The 14,351-nt window shown below is 39.4% G+C and overlaps 1 protein-coding gene across 5 annotated transcripts in view; it reads left to right on the top strand.

Moving 5' to 3' along the window:
• LOC135198445 (TBC1 domain family member 5-like) overlaps window positions 1-14,351 on the top strand; it is a 212,291-nt gene that overhangs the window by 14,173 nt on the left and 183,767 nt on the right. For 4 of the 5 annotated variants that reach the window (XM_064225996.1, XM_064225994.1, XM_064225995.1 and 1 more), the window contains exon 2: window positions 3,241-3,312. The exons of the other annotated variant lie outside the window; for it this stretch is intronic. In XM_064225996.1, coding sequence (XP_064082066.1) covers window positions 3,267-3,312 — 46 coding nt within the window. In that variant the 5' untranslated portion in view covers window positions 3,241-3,266. The remainder of the gene's footprint in view (window positions 1-3,240; window positions 3,313-14,351) is intronic. 5 annotated transcript variants of the gene reach the window in all.

Here is a 14,351-nt window from a genome sequence, read left to right as displayed (position 1 = left end):
ATCATGACACCAAGGTGTAAAGGGCTAGGAAGGCAAACTTCATTATTATAAGCTGGCTAGGTCTGCTGAGTATCTATATTGCACTTAAAAACTATGCAACATGATAGCACTAACATAATCAATCCTACTGCTAAAGTAGGCCTGTGGTAGGTAGCCCAGATCTGTTTTTTTGTGTGATCATGACTTAGGCCTATAGGCTTAGGCTATTGCTTATGTCTGCTCAAATGCGTGATTAGCCTAGCTTGTTTAGACTCCCATAGATTGGATAGATGGTAAAACTGCAGACTACTGCTGGAACTCTGTGGTTCAGTAAGTACTGTTTCATGCAAATTGGTCCCTGTGTTTAATACCATCCCCATGGAGATGAACATAAAAGCATAATCAAAAGACATTTAATGTCATAAACATAATCAAAAGATAGTAAATATTCTTGGCTGCAGTGTAGTGGTCTTAAGTTTTACGACAAGACTAGTATGTAATAGGGAAACAGGCTTGTGGTTTGAGGAAAATGAATGATATTTTAGAGTGCACTGCAGTAGGCTTAATCTCTAGCCTGACATATGATGGTAAATACAAGCCATAGTGACAAAGGCCTTAAGCATAAAACTTAACCCATGATTCCCACTAGACTACAATTCATCAGTCCTGATCATGAAGAGTTGCAATAATAGGCTAGCCTAACCAAACTTCTATGACAGATTTTGTTTAATTCAGCTAAATGTTTGAAAGAATATAGTAAATAATACTTTATGTGGTAAATTATGAGAGAATCCAATTTTCATTATTTTAGTGTGAGCCACTTGAGAACAAGTCCATCATTAAACACATTACAAAACAAGGAGACTATGACTTTATGATTTACATATAGGAACAGAAGACTGCAATAAAACTTGCAAGTTTTTATAAGTCATGATTTATCGTGGGTAATTCAAAGGAAGAGCTCTGAACAGAGATATTGTTTGTTGATAAAATTTATTGACTGAACAATATAGAAAAGGTGCAATAGGTATATGGTGCAGGAAAGGTGAGTTACCTTAAGAAATTTACTGAAATAATATGCTTTGTTTCATGTTTGTAATGATCCGTCTAGGAATATAGTAAGCTCTTTGTGTGTGTGTGGTTACATTCAGATAACACTGGCCTTTTGTATGACATTGCATTACATTGTTTTCTACACACACTATTTTGAAATGAGAAAAGATTTTTTACACAATTTTGAAATGAGAAAAGATTTTTTACACAATTTTGAAATGAGGAAAAAATATTTTTTTCAGGCCTTTTCTTTCATTGTGGATTGATTTATTTATTATAAATATCAATTTAACAGCATGGTAACTGGTGACTGATACAGTTACTTAGGCACAAATTTTCCTAGGCTCAAGTAACTTATTGAAGAATATTTGAGAAACTAGTAGTATTTAATTTTTGTTCCCATGCTCTGATAGTTTCCCATGTTGAAGCACTAGGCATGTCTAAGAGCTATCACTCTGCTTCTAGAAGAGCATGCAAATAAAGAAATGGTTTTGTTTTAACAGCATAAAGCAAGGAATAAACTTTACTGATATGCTGTAGAGAATACCAGTTTGAACCCAAATTATATACTACTACGTACTGGAATATTTTAATAACATTCTTATTCACTATTTGTCAACAAAATTAATACAAGTGGTGGTCCATTGCATCATTCATGTTTCAGCCCTTTTTATGTTAATTTGGTGTGGGCGTACATAAAGGCATTTGCTTATTCATCTTCTTTGGCATTTGCTTATTCATCTTCTTTGGTCACTTTATTCAAAATGTATTTGTAGAGCACGATTTAATATGCTCAACTAATCGTGACTTCTAAAATTTCTAGCATGAAGTTGAAGGTAATGAGTGAATTGTATATTCTTTTAGTAAAGAATACGGGGACAAAATAAAAGGAAAAATGTTTCTCTTAGAGGCTAATCAAGAGATCCAAATATATTAACGTAAGTTTTATTATTCAGAAAATGAACCTTAGTAAATGCAGAAAGAAGAGATCAGTTATTAGGGAAAAATGAACACATTAATAAATACATACACAGTGGACCCCCTGTATTCGCGTTCTCCGGATCCACGGACTCGCACATTCCCGGATTTTTCTTGGGAACATTTCCATGCATTATTCGCGGTATTTTTCTATGAGAAATATCCATAAATTCCTGTTTTTTTTATCAATTTCATCATAAAATGCACGTTTTGTGATAAAACTATTAAAAAAAACCAGGCATAAACATTTTTAGTGGGTTTTTCTTGAGTTTTAACTAACAAAATAGGAGGTTTCAAGCATTTTTATAGGGGTTCCAACTATTCGTGGGTTCTAACTATTCCCGGGGGGGGGGGGGGGTGTGTCTGGTACGATCCCCCGCGAAACCGGGGGGACCACTGTATAAATCAATTATAAAGTACAAGAAGAATTGTTTTAGGCTAGTAATGCTTTGCTTCTTCGCTTGAACTTTTGGTATTATGCTCAAAGCTATGTAAATGAACAGAACTCTTAAGACAAGTATGAATTTGTTGAGGACTGAATGGAGGTGCAACCCACCTTTGTTTTTCATTGTACCCAGAAGCTTGGGTATTATTATTTAGTTCAACCAAGTACTACTACAAATACTTGACTTTCGTAAGGTGGGCCAAAATTCACATACATGGATAAAATCAAGTAGGTGTAATATAAGGGAAAATGCTGATCATAGAATATGAATTGCTCCTGATGTCAGAAATTGGGAGTGGTCTATATACATTCTTATTCATCCTAAAATATAATATTGTTTCTCTCTCTCTCTCTCTCTCTCTCTCTCTCTCTCTCTCTCTCTCGGTCTCGTCTCTCTCTCTCTCTCTCTCTCATCTCTCTCTCGCCCTCCTACCTCTCTCTCTCCTTCTCCTCAATCTCTCTCTCTCTCTCGATCTCTCTCTCTCTTCTCTATCTCTCCTTCTCTCTCTCTCTCTCTCTCTCTCTCTCTCTCTCTCTCTCTCTCTCTCTCTCTCTCTCTCTCTCTCTCTCTGATATTTGTTTGCTTACATTTACATTGCTGTACCTAAATTTGATTAGAGTATATCAGTGAGAATTAAGATATTTTTGGCTTGATTCATTTAGTGACAGTTGATTAGCTACTCTGCATAAGGAAATAATTTTGCAAGTCATTAGTAGTTAGTAACCTCAATATAAATGAAGCCCCTGTAAATGATAGCTACCTTAAATAGAAAAAAATATTTCAGGCTTTCTTAAAGGTTGCTAACTGAACATGGAGCGGTTCCGGCCACTGATTTCACAATCAAGTAACTTTGTAGGTAAGCATTGACTTCCACTTTTTCTTCAAAAGTCTGCTTGAAGCATGGTGTTGCTTGCTTTGGAGTTTTTAGTTGGCATTATATGAGTATTATAACTACAAGCATATGAGACAAGCAATATTAATGCTTGTGCTGCATGATTAATTACCAGCCTCAAGTAGTTATCCATAAGAAATATTTGATTAGACCATTTTGAATACAATACTTGATAGATTGTGACACCTTGCACTGCATGGTCACAAAATATTTTGGGTCTAGATCTCTCCTGAGAATTCCATTTAGCTTTAGATTTGAAATGTTACCTTTTCATTTATAAACCATTTTAGGAAATTATGGATGACTGTTTTTTAGAAATAAAGTTTGAAAATTTCTTCATGTAACATAACCCGGAGGGAACTGAGTTACGTCATTTTTTAAAGGTGTAAAGTTTTTTATCTTAAATTCTGAAACAGCATTGAAAGTTATGAGCCTCCTACATCATGAAAATGAAAAATTTCTGATAATTATGCAGTTATCCATTTTACTTTGTACGTACTCAGGTCTTATCAGTCATTTTCAAGCATTTTTTCAAAGAATTATTCACTTTTTCTTTTGATGTGCATTCATTTGCTATGTATGTTGCCAATGCTTCTTTATTATGTAAATCATAAAAGCTCATTTTAAATGGTACCCTATAATTCAGCATGGGAATTACTTAGGAGTCCAAATTACATCGGGTTGCTGTGAAGAACCACCAACTTGCTGAATTAATCCTAATTCTTTACCATCCTGTGGTTGGTCGTCTCTGGAATAAAAAGAATTTTAATAGCTTATCATTTTTCATTTGAAGTGTCAATTGTCAGTTGTTACTTGGACATGAAAGTTGAACAAAAGCATTGGCTATGTTGCACAAAGGTGTGAAATATCAGCTAAGGTTACACAAAAAATGAGAGCTGCTTTAACATTTACTGCCAGATTACTACTAGTACGTAAATACCATGTCTTACTTCGTCATTGTGGCAACAGATGAACAAAAAATATAATAAAATGAGTCTCTGCGTATTTTTAATGTTCAATTATTTGAGATGAATCTTACCTACTGTTAAAGTTATCTATATCTCTGCACCGATTAGGCGAGTCGGCATTCAAACAAAAAATTGAATGGGTGCCCAGATGACTCTCTTAATTTACCTATTCTACACCAGGTGTGTTTTGAATGTTTTAGCTCTTGTCAAAATTCTCCTTGCTGCCATTGCGGTTAGACGATTGTTGGTATTCTGTGAAGTTTGGCTGTTTAACACCTGTTTACGGTATTGTAATTTCATTTTCCTAGGATATCATCAGGCTATGTAAGAATGATTTGGGTGTAACCTGGATGTTGAAATTGGAAGTTGATAAACGTTCATATTGTACTTGTAAGGGTACAGAGTGTGGTCTTGGAACTAGTAGATGTGAAGAATGTAGGGAATGTTCTGAGAAATTTATACCTGAATGTGTCTGATATAGGAAGGACGGGAAAACTAATAGATTGCGAAAGCAATTAGTTGGGTCAGGACTTAAACCTGTCAGTTCTATCCTACTTAGGGTCCCTTCATCTGCAGCTGTCCCTACTCAGACTAGGCATTTTTGTAGCCTAGTATTGACTTCCTTTGTAGCTCTTCCTTCTGCTCTCAATTTGGTTCAGGAAAAGCGTAATGAGAAGTTAGAACATTACATTAAATCTATTTTTAGTTCTGATACAAGTTGAACCGAGTGGTGATGGGAACGTTCTGAATCCCTCCATTGTGTGCGCTCTTTTTCGCGTTCCCTGTTAGAGGTAAGGTTGTTGGTGCCATCGTCTGTACGTAGCCCGAGCCTAGGACTGCCCTGTGACAGTTGGTAATGTCCGCTGCCAGGGAACCGGGTCAGTTCTTGGGGCAATGGGGTTCTGTGCCCTCCAATACCTACTTCACCCTATTTATGGTCTGAATCTTGTTTAAAGTGTTCACCAAAGGACCGTTAAAGCGATCGCCTAAGGACCGTTAAAGCATTTGCACAAGGACCGTTTCGGTAAGCGTTAATCCTTGCTCCGTAGGCGCATTTTGCTGTCTTCAACACCTAGCTCGAGGTGTTAGCATACATAGGATTAATAACATATAATACAAGTATAGACAATTTTATTAAGATGATTATGTATCTGTAGCGAGTTTTACACATTTAGATATGTCAACTCAGTCGACTGTTTATCTCATGTTTGGTTATTCTAAATTTTCGTCTGCTAGCATATTCCTCATTCTTCGTAATGCTTTTGTTCGTTCTTTTTGCCTGCTTTCTCTTCAGCTGTTGGCAAATCTCTTACTACTGCCTTGATTAATGTTTCTCTTTCAAGTCTAAACTGTCTGTAGTGTGTATCTAAAATTCTTTCCAAGTTAGATATTATTCTAGCTTCATAGCTTTCTAATGAAGTTTCATATAGGAATGCTTTCAAGTATGTGCGCTCGCTTTCGGACGAGGCAATAGAGTCGTTGTAACTCCTCTCCCACCGCCTCCCAATCTTTCCCTATGTTCTGGCGCCTCGTTGTCTTTCCTGCAGTCAACTCGTGCAGAAGTTGTTGACTCATGTGGACGTAGTTGATTCATGCAGACTTGGCTGAGTCCTGAGTTGCTTAAAGCAGTCTTCCTTTCATCAAATCATGGTGGATGCGATACAGCACTCAGCTGCTGTCACCTCTTATTAACAAGTGTCGGTAGCTGTCTCCTCCTGTTGCCTGCTGGCAGAAGAAGAGTATGAAATGGAGTTGGAGGAACTTTGAGATAGTTTGTATACTTCTGGGATGAATGTTCTAACAGCGAAAATGAGTTAGAAGACGATCAGAATTGCCTATAGTATTGATAATGCTCGTCTTGATAAATGCAACATGTTAAATGGCAATTATTTATTTTATGCTATTATATTCTTGTATTATTTAGTAAATTTATTTGATGGCATTCCCAATTTATTCATATATTGTCTCATACTTAACTGTCTAACGATTGTTATTCTCCGAAGTAATATTCACATAACTGTTATGCTAATTATTGCTGTAATAGTTCTTAACTGCTTTTGCTGTTAACTATCATAATTATTGTTTACTTCCTGTATATACTATTTCTCAGTATTCAGTACTGAACTGTATCTTGTACCGTGAGGTTTGGATAATAAATGCCAAAAGGAAACGCTGTGTTTGTCAAACCATGACTACTTGTTCGGGCTGGTCAGCGTTTGTTGCAACATTACCCGTTGCTGTATCCTCACTTTGTTGAGGGCAGAGGCCACATAGAGAATGTCTTGCTTGTCTTAGCGTATTTTGGCGACCTCTAAATATTGGAGAAGAGAACCAATGCTTTCTCTTATTAGTGAGCATTTCGTAACTTTTATCATACGTACTCGGACGCACAATCTCCCTTTAGGTCTGCCTTGGCTTGTCGTCTTGTGTTTTATAAAGTCGCGGAGAGCCGAAGACCGCCACTTGCAGTACAAATGCTTATTGGTCCTTTAACCATCTTTAGTAGGAGGTTCGCTTTCTTTTCTCTTTCCTGTGGGGAAATGAACTCGAGACTGACAGACATGCTGATGGAGTTTCAGCCTAGCTTGTTGAGTTGTTACCTTTTACTTAGCTAGTTGTCTCATCTCTGCGACTGCTTAGAGGGGTGGAGGCGCCAACCTAGCAAGTTTGTGAAGCCAGCTTTAGGGTTTGTCGCCAGTGGGAGTTTTAGCGAGGAAGACAAGTAACTCATTTCTGATGCTGTAGGCTAATGTCCTCATGCTTATACTCACTCGGTTTGGAAGAAGTGAGGACACTTTCGCTTCCTGTCTGATTATGCAGCACGGGTTAAAGAGATAAGGGATTATCTATTGGTAATCTTGTTTTATACCTTTTGGGGATAAGTGCAGACTCAGGTTCTGTGATATGGACAGTTGCAACCTCCTAGGTTCTGGGATATGGAAAGTTGCAACCTCCTAACATGCATGGAGAGACTTGGGACCAGTACCTTACAGGGTGGAGATGGTAAAGGGCAGTTGTGATTCTTTTTTGGTTGTCCTCCACTGGTTTAATCTCCCTCTTATAGCTTCTTTGTCTTCAGCAGAATCTCTTAAGTCTCTTTTTAATAGGAGATTGTATATCGGCGGAATGATGGTCCAAGGGAAATTCTTTGTGATGAGTTCCATAAGTAATTGGAGATATTCTTGGACATATGGAGACTGAATGACAGGAAGTGTCTCCCCACATACTTTTTGGTTTTCTAGCATGGTTTTAGTGCCTTTCCAGATTTGTGGTACACATGCAGAATGTATTTCACTTACCAATACATCCACAGTCATGCAAGTTCCTTCAAGATGTTTTTAGAAGGTATTGCTGTTCTGTGCTCTTTGTTTGGGTTAGTGTGCAGCCCTCTACAAGTTTTGTCAGGGACTTGTTACCCATAGTGGATGGTGTCGACTTTAGGAGCAAGACACTTCTGCTGAATCAGTGATTCAAGTTGGCCAACTCTGTCAACAGTATTCCAAAGACCAAGGACTTGCTGCTTCTTCTGGTCCAGTTTCTATGCAATATATTTTTAATTCTCTATATTCCCATTCTTATCTAGTGATGTGGGGATGATACTTGTCGGTCAAAGATGAATAGGCACATGCTGCTTGAAGGAAACTTCCTTATGGTAAGTGCTTTTTCTTATTAGGGAACATGGCCTCGCTGGGGATTTTTTCAGATGATCATGCTCAATTAATGTACAGTTTCAGCATAAGAATTACAACTTCCAAATAACGTGCTTAAATTTATAAGTAATCCAGAACCATCTTTGGCTCTGGGACTGTAGGAGAGACTCTTTAACCAAGAATTGTCCATTTTGTTCTTAAACCGAAGTCCAGGTTTTGGTCTTTTCCTTTTGTCTTGCAACGCAAACAAAGTTTAACTTGTCATTACCCTTTCATGCAACAGAGAATGGTCAACACTAAACCTGATGCTTAGCAGATTTAGTCCTGGTCAGAAACAAAGTCTATGGGGGAAGTTTGCTGCTTTGCGTGAAATGAAACTACATATTGGTTTGATCATTCATTCTGTGGAAGGACAAGTGTTTTGGTTATTGGGGATTCAGGAAGAACAAACTGCCTACAAGGGCCTTTACATCCATAATCAGCACTTGGTATGGGATTTAATGAGCACTCAATTAGACTTAACTTACTAGCATGTAGATGAACAGGGACATCTGAATTATTACTATTTCTTTGATGGCCCTCAGGCTTGAGCAGTGAAGGTTTCCTTAAATTTGGTCTAATTCAGACTCATAGTCCTGCTCCTCGTATCTACAATGAATACTATTGAGCAATTTCAAGTTCAAGAATTGCTTAATGTCTCCTGTAGAGCCTTGTAGCCTCAGGACAAATGATTTTCAGAATTTCTAATGCTCTCGGTAGATGTCTCATTCTTCCGTTAAGAGGAAATCAACTCTACTTCACAATTCCATACACTTACATTAACTTAGGCATCTCCTTAACTGCTTGGAGATGTTAGAATTTCCCCTCCCAATAATAAGATTTTAAAGTTATCATAGGATCTGTCCTTAATTTAAAACTGCCGTGGCCTGGGATCAGAGGCAGTGGTCTTTGTATTGCTGAGGTACCACTCAAGAGGAATTTTCAGCACCTGCAACCTTGTAGATGTCAATGTTTTCTGTTTAGAGATAATAAGACTTTTCACTCACTACTTCCAAAGTTATTGTTCCATATGTACTTTCCTTGGTATTGCATCAAGTACTTTTAGATCTTGCAGAGGACCAGCACTGTAAGGTGTTGGAATTGAAGCCCCTTCATTTCTATATCAGTCTCAATAGAGTTTAGATGCAGGTCTAAACTTTATCTGAATTTACTATGAAACCTTTTATTTAGCACTAGCAGCAGTTAATAAGTAAATTTATTGTTAGCACCCTTCTTTAAGTTGGTGTAAAGGGAGTGCTATTTTAGCTTTCTGCCTTAGAGCTGAGGGTGATGTTAAGTCTGTGCTTTACAGTGCCCTGCAAGAATTCCAATGTAACCCCTTAGTGGGGAAGAAGAGGAAACTTAAAATTTAATCAGATAGGTTAAACCTAGAACATTTTTATCATCCTTTTAGAAACCCTTGAACATCTTTGTCAAAGGTTAATCCTGGAAGAGGCAAAGTTAACCTTTGGTTTTGTGGTTTTAGGAAACATAGATGTGTTGTCATAGGTTAAACCTGGAAGAGGCAAAAATCAACCTTTGTTTTGTGGTTTTAGAAAGCCTAGCTGTCTATGCCAATGGTTAAGCTTGAAGTCAAAGTTAACTTTTTGTTTTGTGGTTTTAGAAAACCTTGATGCTTTTGCCAATGGTTAAGCTTGAAGGCAAAGTTAGTTTTTTGTTTTGTGGTTTTAGAAAACCTAGAATGTTTTTGTGAAGGTTAAGCCTGGAAGAGGCAAAGTTAATCTTTTGTGTTGTGATTTTTAGAAAATTATAACGTCTTTGTCAAGGAACACGAGGTCCTCTGTGACATTATGAATAGGCTGGTGCATGAGAACTAGCTCCATATTTTCTACCTTTATTGAAGGTAAACATTCATAACGTGAGCAGCAGTTTTAACTTTATTTAGTATTAATTCAATTGTCGCTCCAGAATAGGATTGATGTGGCGCAGTATACGTAAGTGCAATTTGGGTTTTACCTGCTTATTATTTAAGTATACAGAATTGTGTTTGAAAACAGTATAGCCTTTAATCCACTACTATTAGTGCGTCGTCTTTTCCTGAACTGAAAAAAGAGCAATTCTTTAGGCTCTTTTGTTTAAATCCTAGGTTTTAATATTTTGAGGAGCGTGAAAGTACAAATTTTGTATAAGAGCATACCATTATATTGTAAAGGTGTTTATTTTAAGTGACTGTCGTTTTATAGAGCTTTTGGACCCAGGCACAGGGGTCTCTCATACTACTTGTGTTTCATTCTGGCTGAATCGAAGTGGTTTTCTCTGCAAGGCTGCTCTTTGCTGCATATGTACGAGAATGTTTTGGGTTTCATGCAAGAAACCTTTAGCTTGAATGGCTGAGCGGATTTTTGTCTAGGTGCACTACCCACCATCCCCTTCTTAATGTGGGAATCCGCTAACTTTAACAGTAGGTAAGATTCATCTCAAATAATATAAATTTTTGTAATGAAATTTATTATTTTGATACTTACCTACTGTTAAAGTAGACCCACCCAGCCTCCCCACAACTTAGTGGGCTGTCAAAGAATTCTGATGAGCTCAAACATTTGAAACACACCTGGTGGAGAACAGCTAAACTAGACAGTCATGCAGGCAGCCATTCAAATTTTTTTTTTGAATGCGGACTCGCCTAATCAGCACATAGATATAGCTAACTTTAACAGTAGGTAAGTATCGAAATAATAATTTGTTCATGAAACTTACCTGTCAGATATATATATAGCTGTATTTTCTGAAGTCCGACAGAATTTTAAAAACTTCCGACACACGCAGTGGTCGGCCAGGTGGTTAGTACCCATTCCCGCCGCTGGGAGGCGGGTATCAGGAACCATTCCCATTTTCTATTCATAATTTTTCTGTCGCTGGTGCTGAAAACACCTGTTTTCAGTACCTCCGTCTTAGGATTTTGGAAACTTCATTGCCCTAAGTATCCTAATTGTCTTTTGATTTATTTACTTGGATTTGTGGCTAGGCATACGCTATCTTAAATTGATTTGAATTTGATTCATTTTTGCATAAAATATCTGAATCTAGTTAGGCTAGTTTCAGACGGGGTTGTCTGCAAAGATAGGGTGTGGCTACCGAAAGCTTCGGTAGATCCGCACTTGGTATGTACGAGGGGTATGGGTCTTGCTTCTTTGTTGAGATTTGTCATGTAAGGAGTGTGAGACTTTGTCTATTCCGTAAGGAAGACGTATGATTCGTATGTACGCAATTAATCAGTAAACATGCTAATTCCGTAAGGAAGACGTATGATTCGTATGTACGCAAATTAATCAGTAACAAAAGTCAGGGTAGTGAACCTGCTAACCTTCCTGTAGACTTTATTTTGCCTAACCCTGTAGTATGGCCTACGGGCTATGAATATGTCTACGAGAGGTGCTCGCTCTCCTTCATTGCTGGGAAGTGCTACTTCTGTAACTTGTTACTTCCTAACCTGCAGTGTTGCCTTCGGGCCCTAAGCAGTGTCTGTAGAGGAATTGCCCTTTCTCTGATACTCTTTCGATTCGTATCTTAGAATCGAAAGTGCTTGCTTTAGAGAGTAAAAGTGAAGTGCAGAAGTGCAGTGATACCCCTTGTGTAGTGGAGGGTGCGTCAGATCGGCCTCGTTTCGCCTCTAGGCCGGGACCCATCTGCTTGACTCCCAGGACCCGGGGATGGGAGCATGTCGAAAGCCTAAGGAGGGTTACAAGGAACCCCCACCGATCTGGCGTGCCTTCGGCAATTTTCTGATGAAAATCCCCAGACTGCCAAAGTGCGTGCGCGTGCACGAATCCTGAAAGATTGCTTCTCGTCCTCCGAAGCGTCCTCCCCATGCAGGGGTTGGAGCTTTCGGAAGGACTCGCGCCCTCTAAATAGAGCTTTATAGAAGAGGACGCTTCACGTCCTCTCTCTCTCTCTCGTTATGCGTTTCAGTGAGAAGTAAGAAGGCGAACGTCGCCTGAACTCGTGTCCGTCTTTCCACCGAGAAATACGTAAGAGAAGTCATAGTAGCAGGAAGCTTTTGAGAGCGGACGCCACCGGACGCTCGGATGGACTCCAGGCGCGCGCGGGTGCACGCCAAGTGCGCGCCAGTGGACGCCAAGTGCGCGCCAGTGGACGCCGAGCGCGCTCCAGTGGACGCCGAGCGCGCTCCAGTGGACGCCGAGCGTGCACCAGCGCACGCCAGGTGTGTCGCCTGGCTGAACGTTTCTGTTGAACTCTTCAAGCTCTTGTTTCAGATATGGGCCTAAAGAATGTTTATCTATACCTCCGGTGATACCTTCTACCTCACCTGCAAAGAATGTGAAGTAGGCAGTGCTTCGGAGGAAGTTTAAAGTGAACAGACAACTTCTTCTTCGAAACCCAGCAAGACATCGGGTTTCATGAATTCAAGAGGTCTCTGTCAATTAATATTGCTTTTCGCATAGGTGGATGGAGTTAAGGAAAGCTCAAGGGAAGATCTCGTTTGCTCTACCGCAACCTTTGCCATTCTGCCAATAAATTTAAGTTGCCACTACCCAGGCAAGACTTTGCGATAAGGCAGTTACGGGTTATGTAAGGCTCGATGTCCTGCACGTTCAGGACTCTCGGCAACGTTCAGTGGGATTCTTGCATAATTTTGCAAGCTTTTTAGCCCATCTGAAAGGGTTTTTCAGATGATAGATTTTGTTAGTTTCTAGTCGGGACTACGCTGCCGAATTGAACATCGTCGTTCTACCTGCCGTAAGCCCAGTCTCTTAACAGGATTCTTGCCCCTTCCTCGTTGAGACGGGAATCGAAATCGAAAAAAAAAATTAAATGCTTGACTCCCTGGATTACGTTTTGTCAATTCAGTGACTTTCCCCCATTGACAATATACTTTCGTTTTGTCAAGTAAGTGGGTATCCCCTCATTGACAAAATATCTCTTTGTCCCGTAAATGGGTTAGTTCTCATTGACAAACATCTCATTAACTTGATATTGCGTAAGCGAATAAGCTCTTATTGACAAGATTCGGAAGAGCTCTCATTCGTCATTCGCAGACTCGTACAAGAAATAGACTTGTAGACTACGTCAATGAACGCTTATGTCCAGTAACATAAGAAGCTTGAGCTGACTGCTTCGATTCTCTTAAGTTTTGTTCATGAAACTTGCCTGTCAGATATGTATGTAGCTGTATTTCCGAATTCAGCTATATATAGTGGCTGCCAGGTAAGTATGACAAACTTTATTGTGATATAATTTCATATTTTGCCTTGCGTTATTTTACTTCTGGTTGGTTCAAGTCATATACGCTTGCTGTAGTTACCTCTTCGGATGGCAACCGAGAGGTCTATTGTCTATTTTAAGGACATTTAATCGTTACTCCCTGCAGCCTTCCAGGAGTTTCCGATTTATCTTTTATTCCGTTGTATGGTAGTGTTCTGACGACACAAACGCATCTATATATTTAGCGTTTTCTGTTTCGCTTAAAATATACCAGCTTGAGAGTCTTTCTGCTCAAAAAATAAACGGACCTATTTCTTCGTAGAATAGGTAGCTGGCAACCCAGACATAAAGTTAAGAGACGACGTTCGTAAGCTGCTGGCTGCTGCTGTCACGCTGTGTCTGTCCTCCAGTCCAACCGAGCCAGTAACAGATCGGGCGCTGTCATGCGCTGTAGGTTACGTCTCTCTCTCCTGCGGGATTGACTGACTAACCGTATCTCTGTGCTGGCGGTTACGTCTCTCCTGCGGGATTGACTGACTAACTGTATCTCTGCCCTACAATCACGGACTTTAGCCTAAGATTGAGGGGATTTCTTACGTGAATGAATAAACGTTGCATTCGTTTTGCCTTACTATGTTCAACAGAGTTATCTCTTAATCCTTTCGGTGCTCGTTACCGCACGGTATAGAACTACGAGTCTACCGCAACATTGCACTTTTATATGCTCTCCTGCTTAGGCAAAGCGCAGCCTTATTAGGGAAGTAAGCATACTCGGGGAGGGAATGGATGAGCTTGCTGGGGACCATTTCCTTCCTGAAGAAGTTTGTTTTCCCCGAATAGACTGCAATTCAGACCACAGTTTTCTCCTACCGGGAAACTGAAATATTATTCAAGATCTAGGAATGATCTGAACATCTCTCAGTGCGTTTATCACCTGAGGTGATAGAAAGAAGGTGCCGGACATCTGGATAGGGTTTCAGATGTCTTGGATCTTAATCTGAAAGAAGTAAAAGCGATTCGGTAGTCCTCCAGTCCTCGTAACAGTTTTGGGAACCCAGTGGTCCGATCAACTCTGATATTCCACAGCTCTCTCATATCTTAAGAAGTATCTTCTCGGTCCCTGTTCGAGTTTACGAGAAAGCCTATTATAACAACAGGCGTA

This window comes from Macrobrachium nipponense, chromosome 22, assembly GCF_015104395.2.
Source record: "Macrobrachium nipponense isolate FS-2020 chromosome 22, ASM1510439v2, whole genome shotgun sequence".
In the NCBI taxonomy this organism is placed as follows: Eukaryota; Metazoa; Arthropoda; class Malacostraca; order Decapoda; family Palaemonidae; genus Macrobrachium; species Macrobrachium nipponense.
The sequence above is the reverse complement of the archived record's forward strand: the minus strand, read 5'-3'. Positions and strand labels throughout refer to the sequence as shown.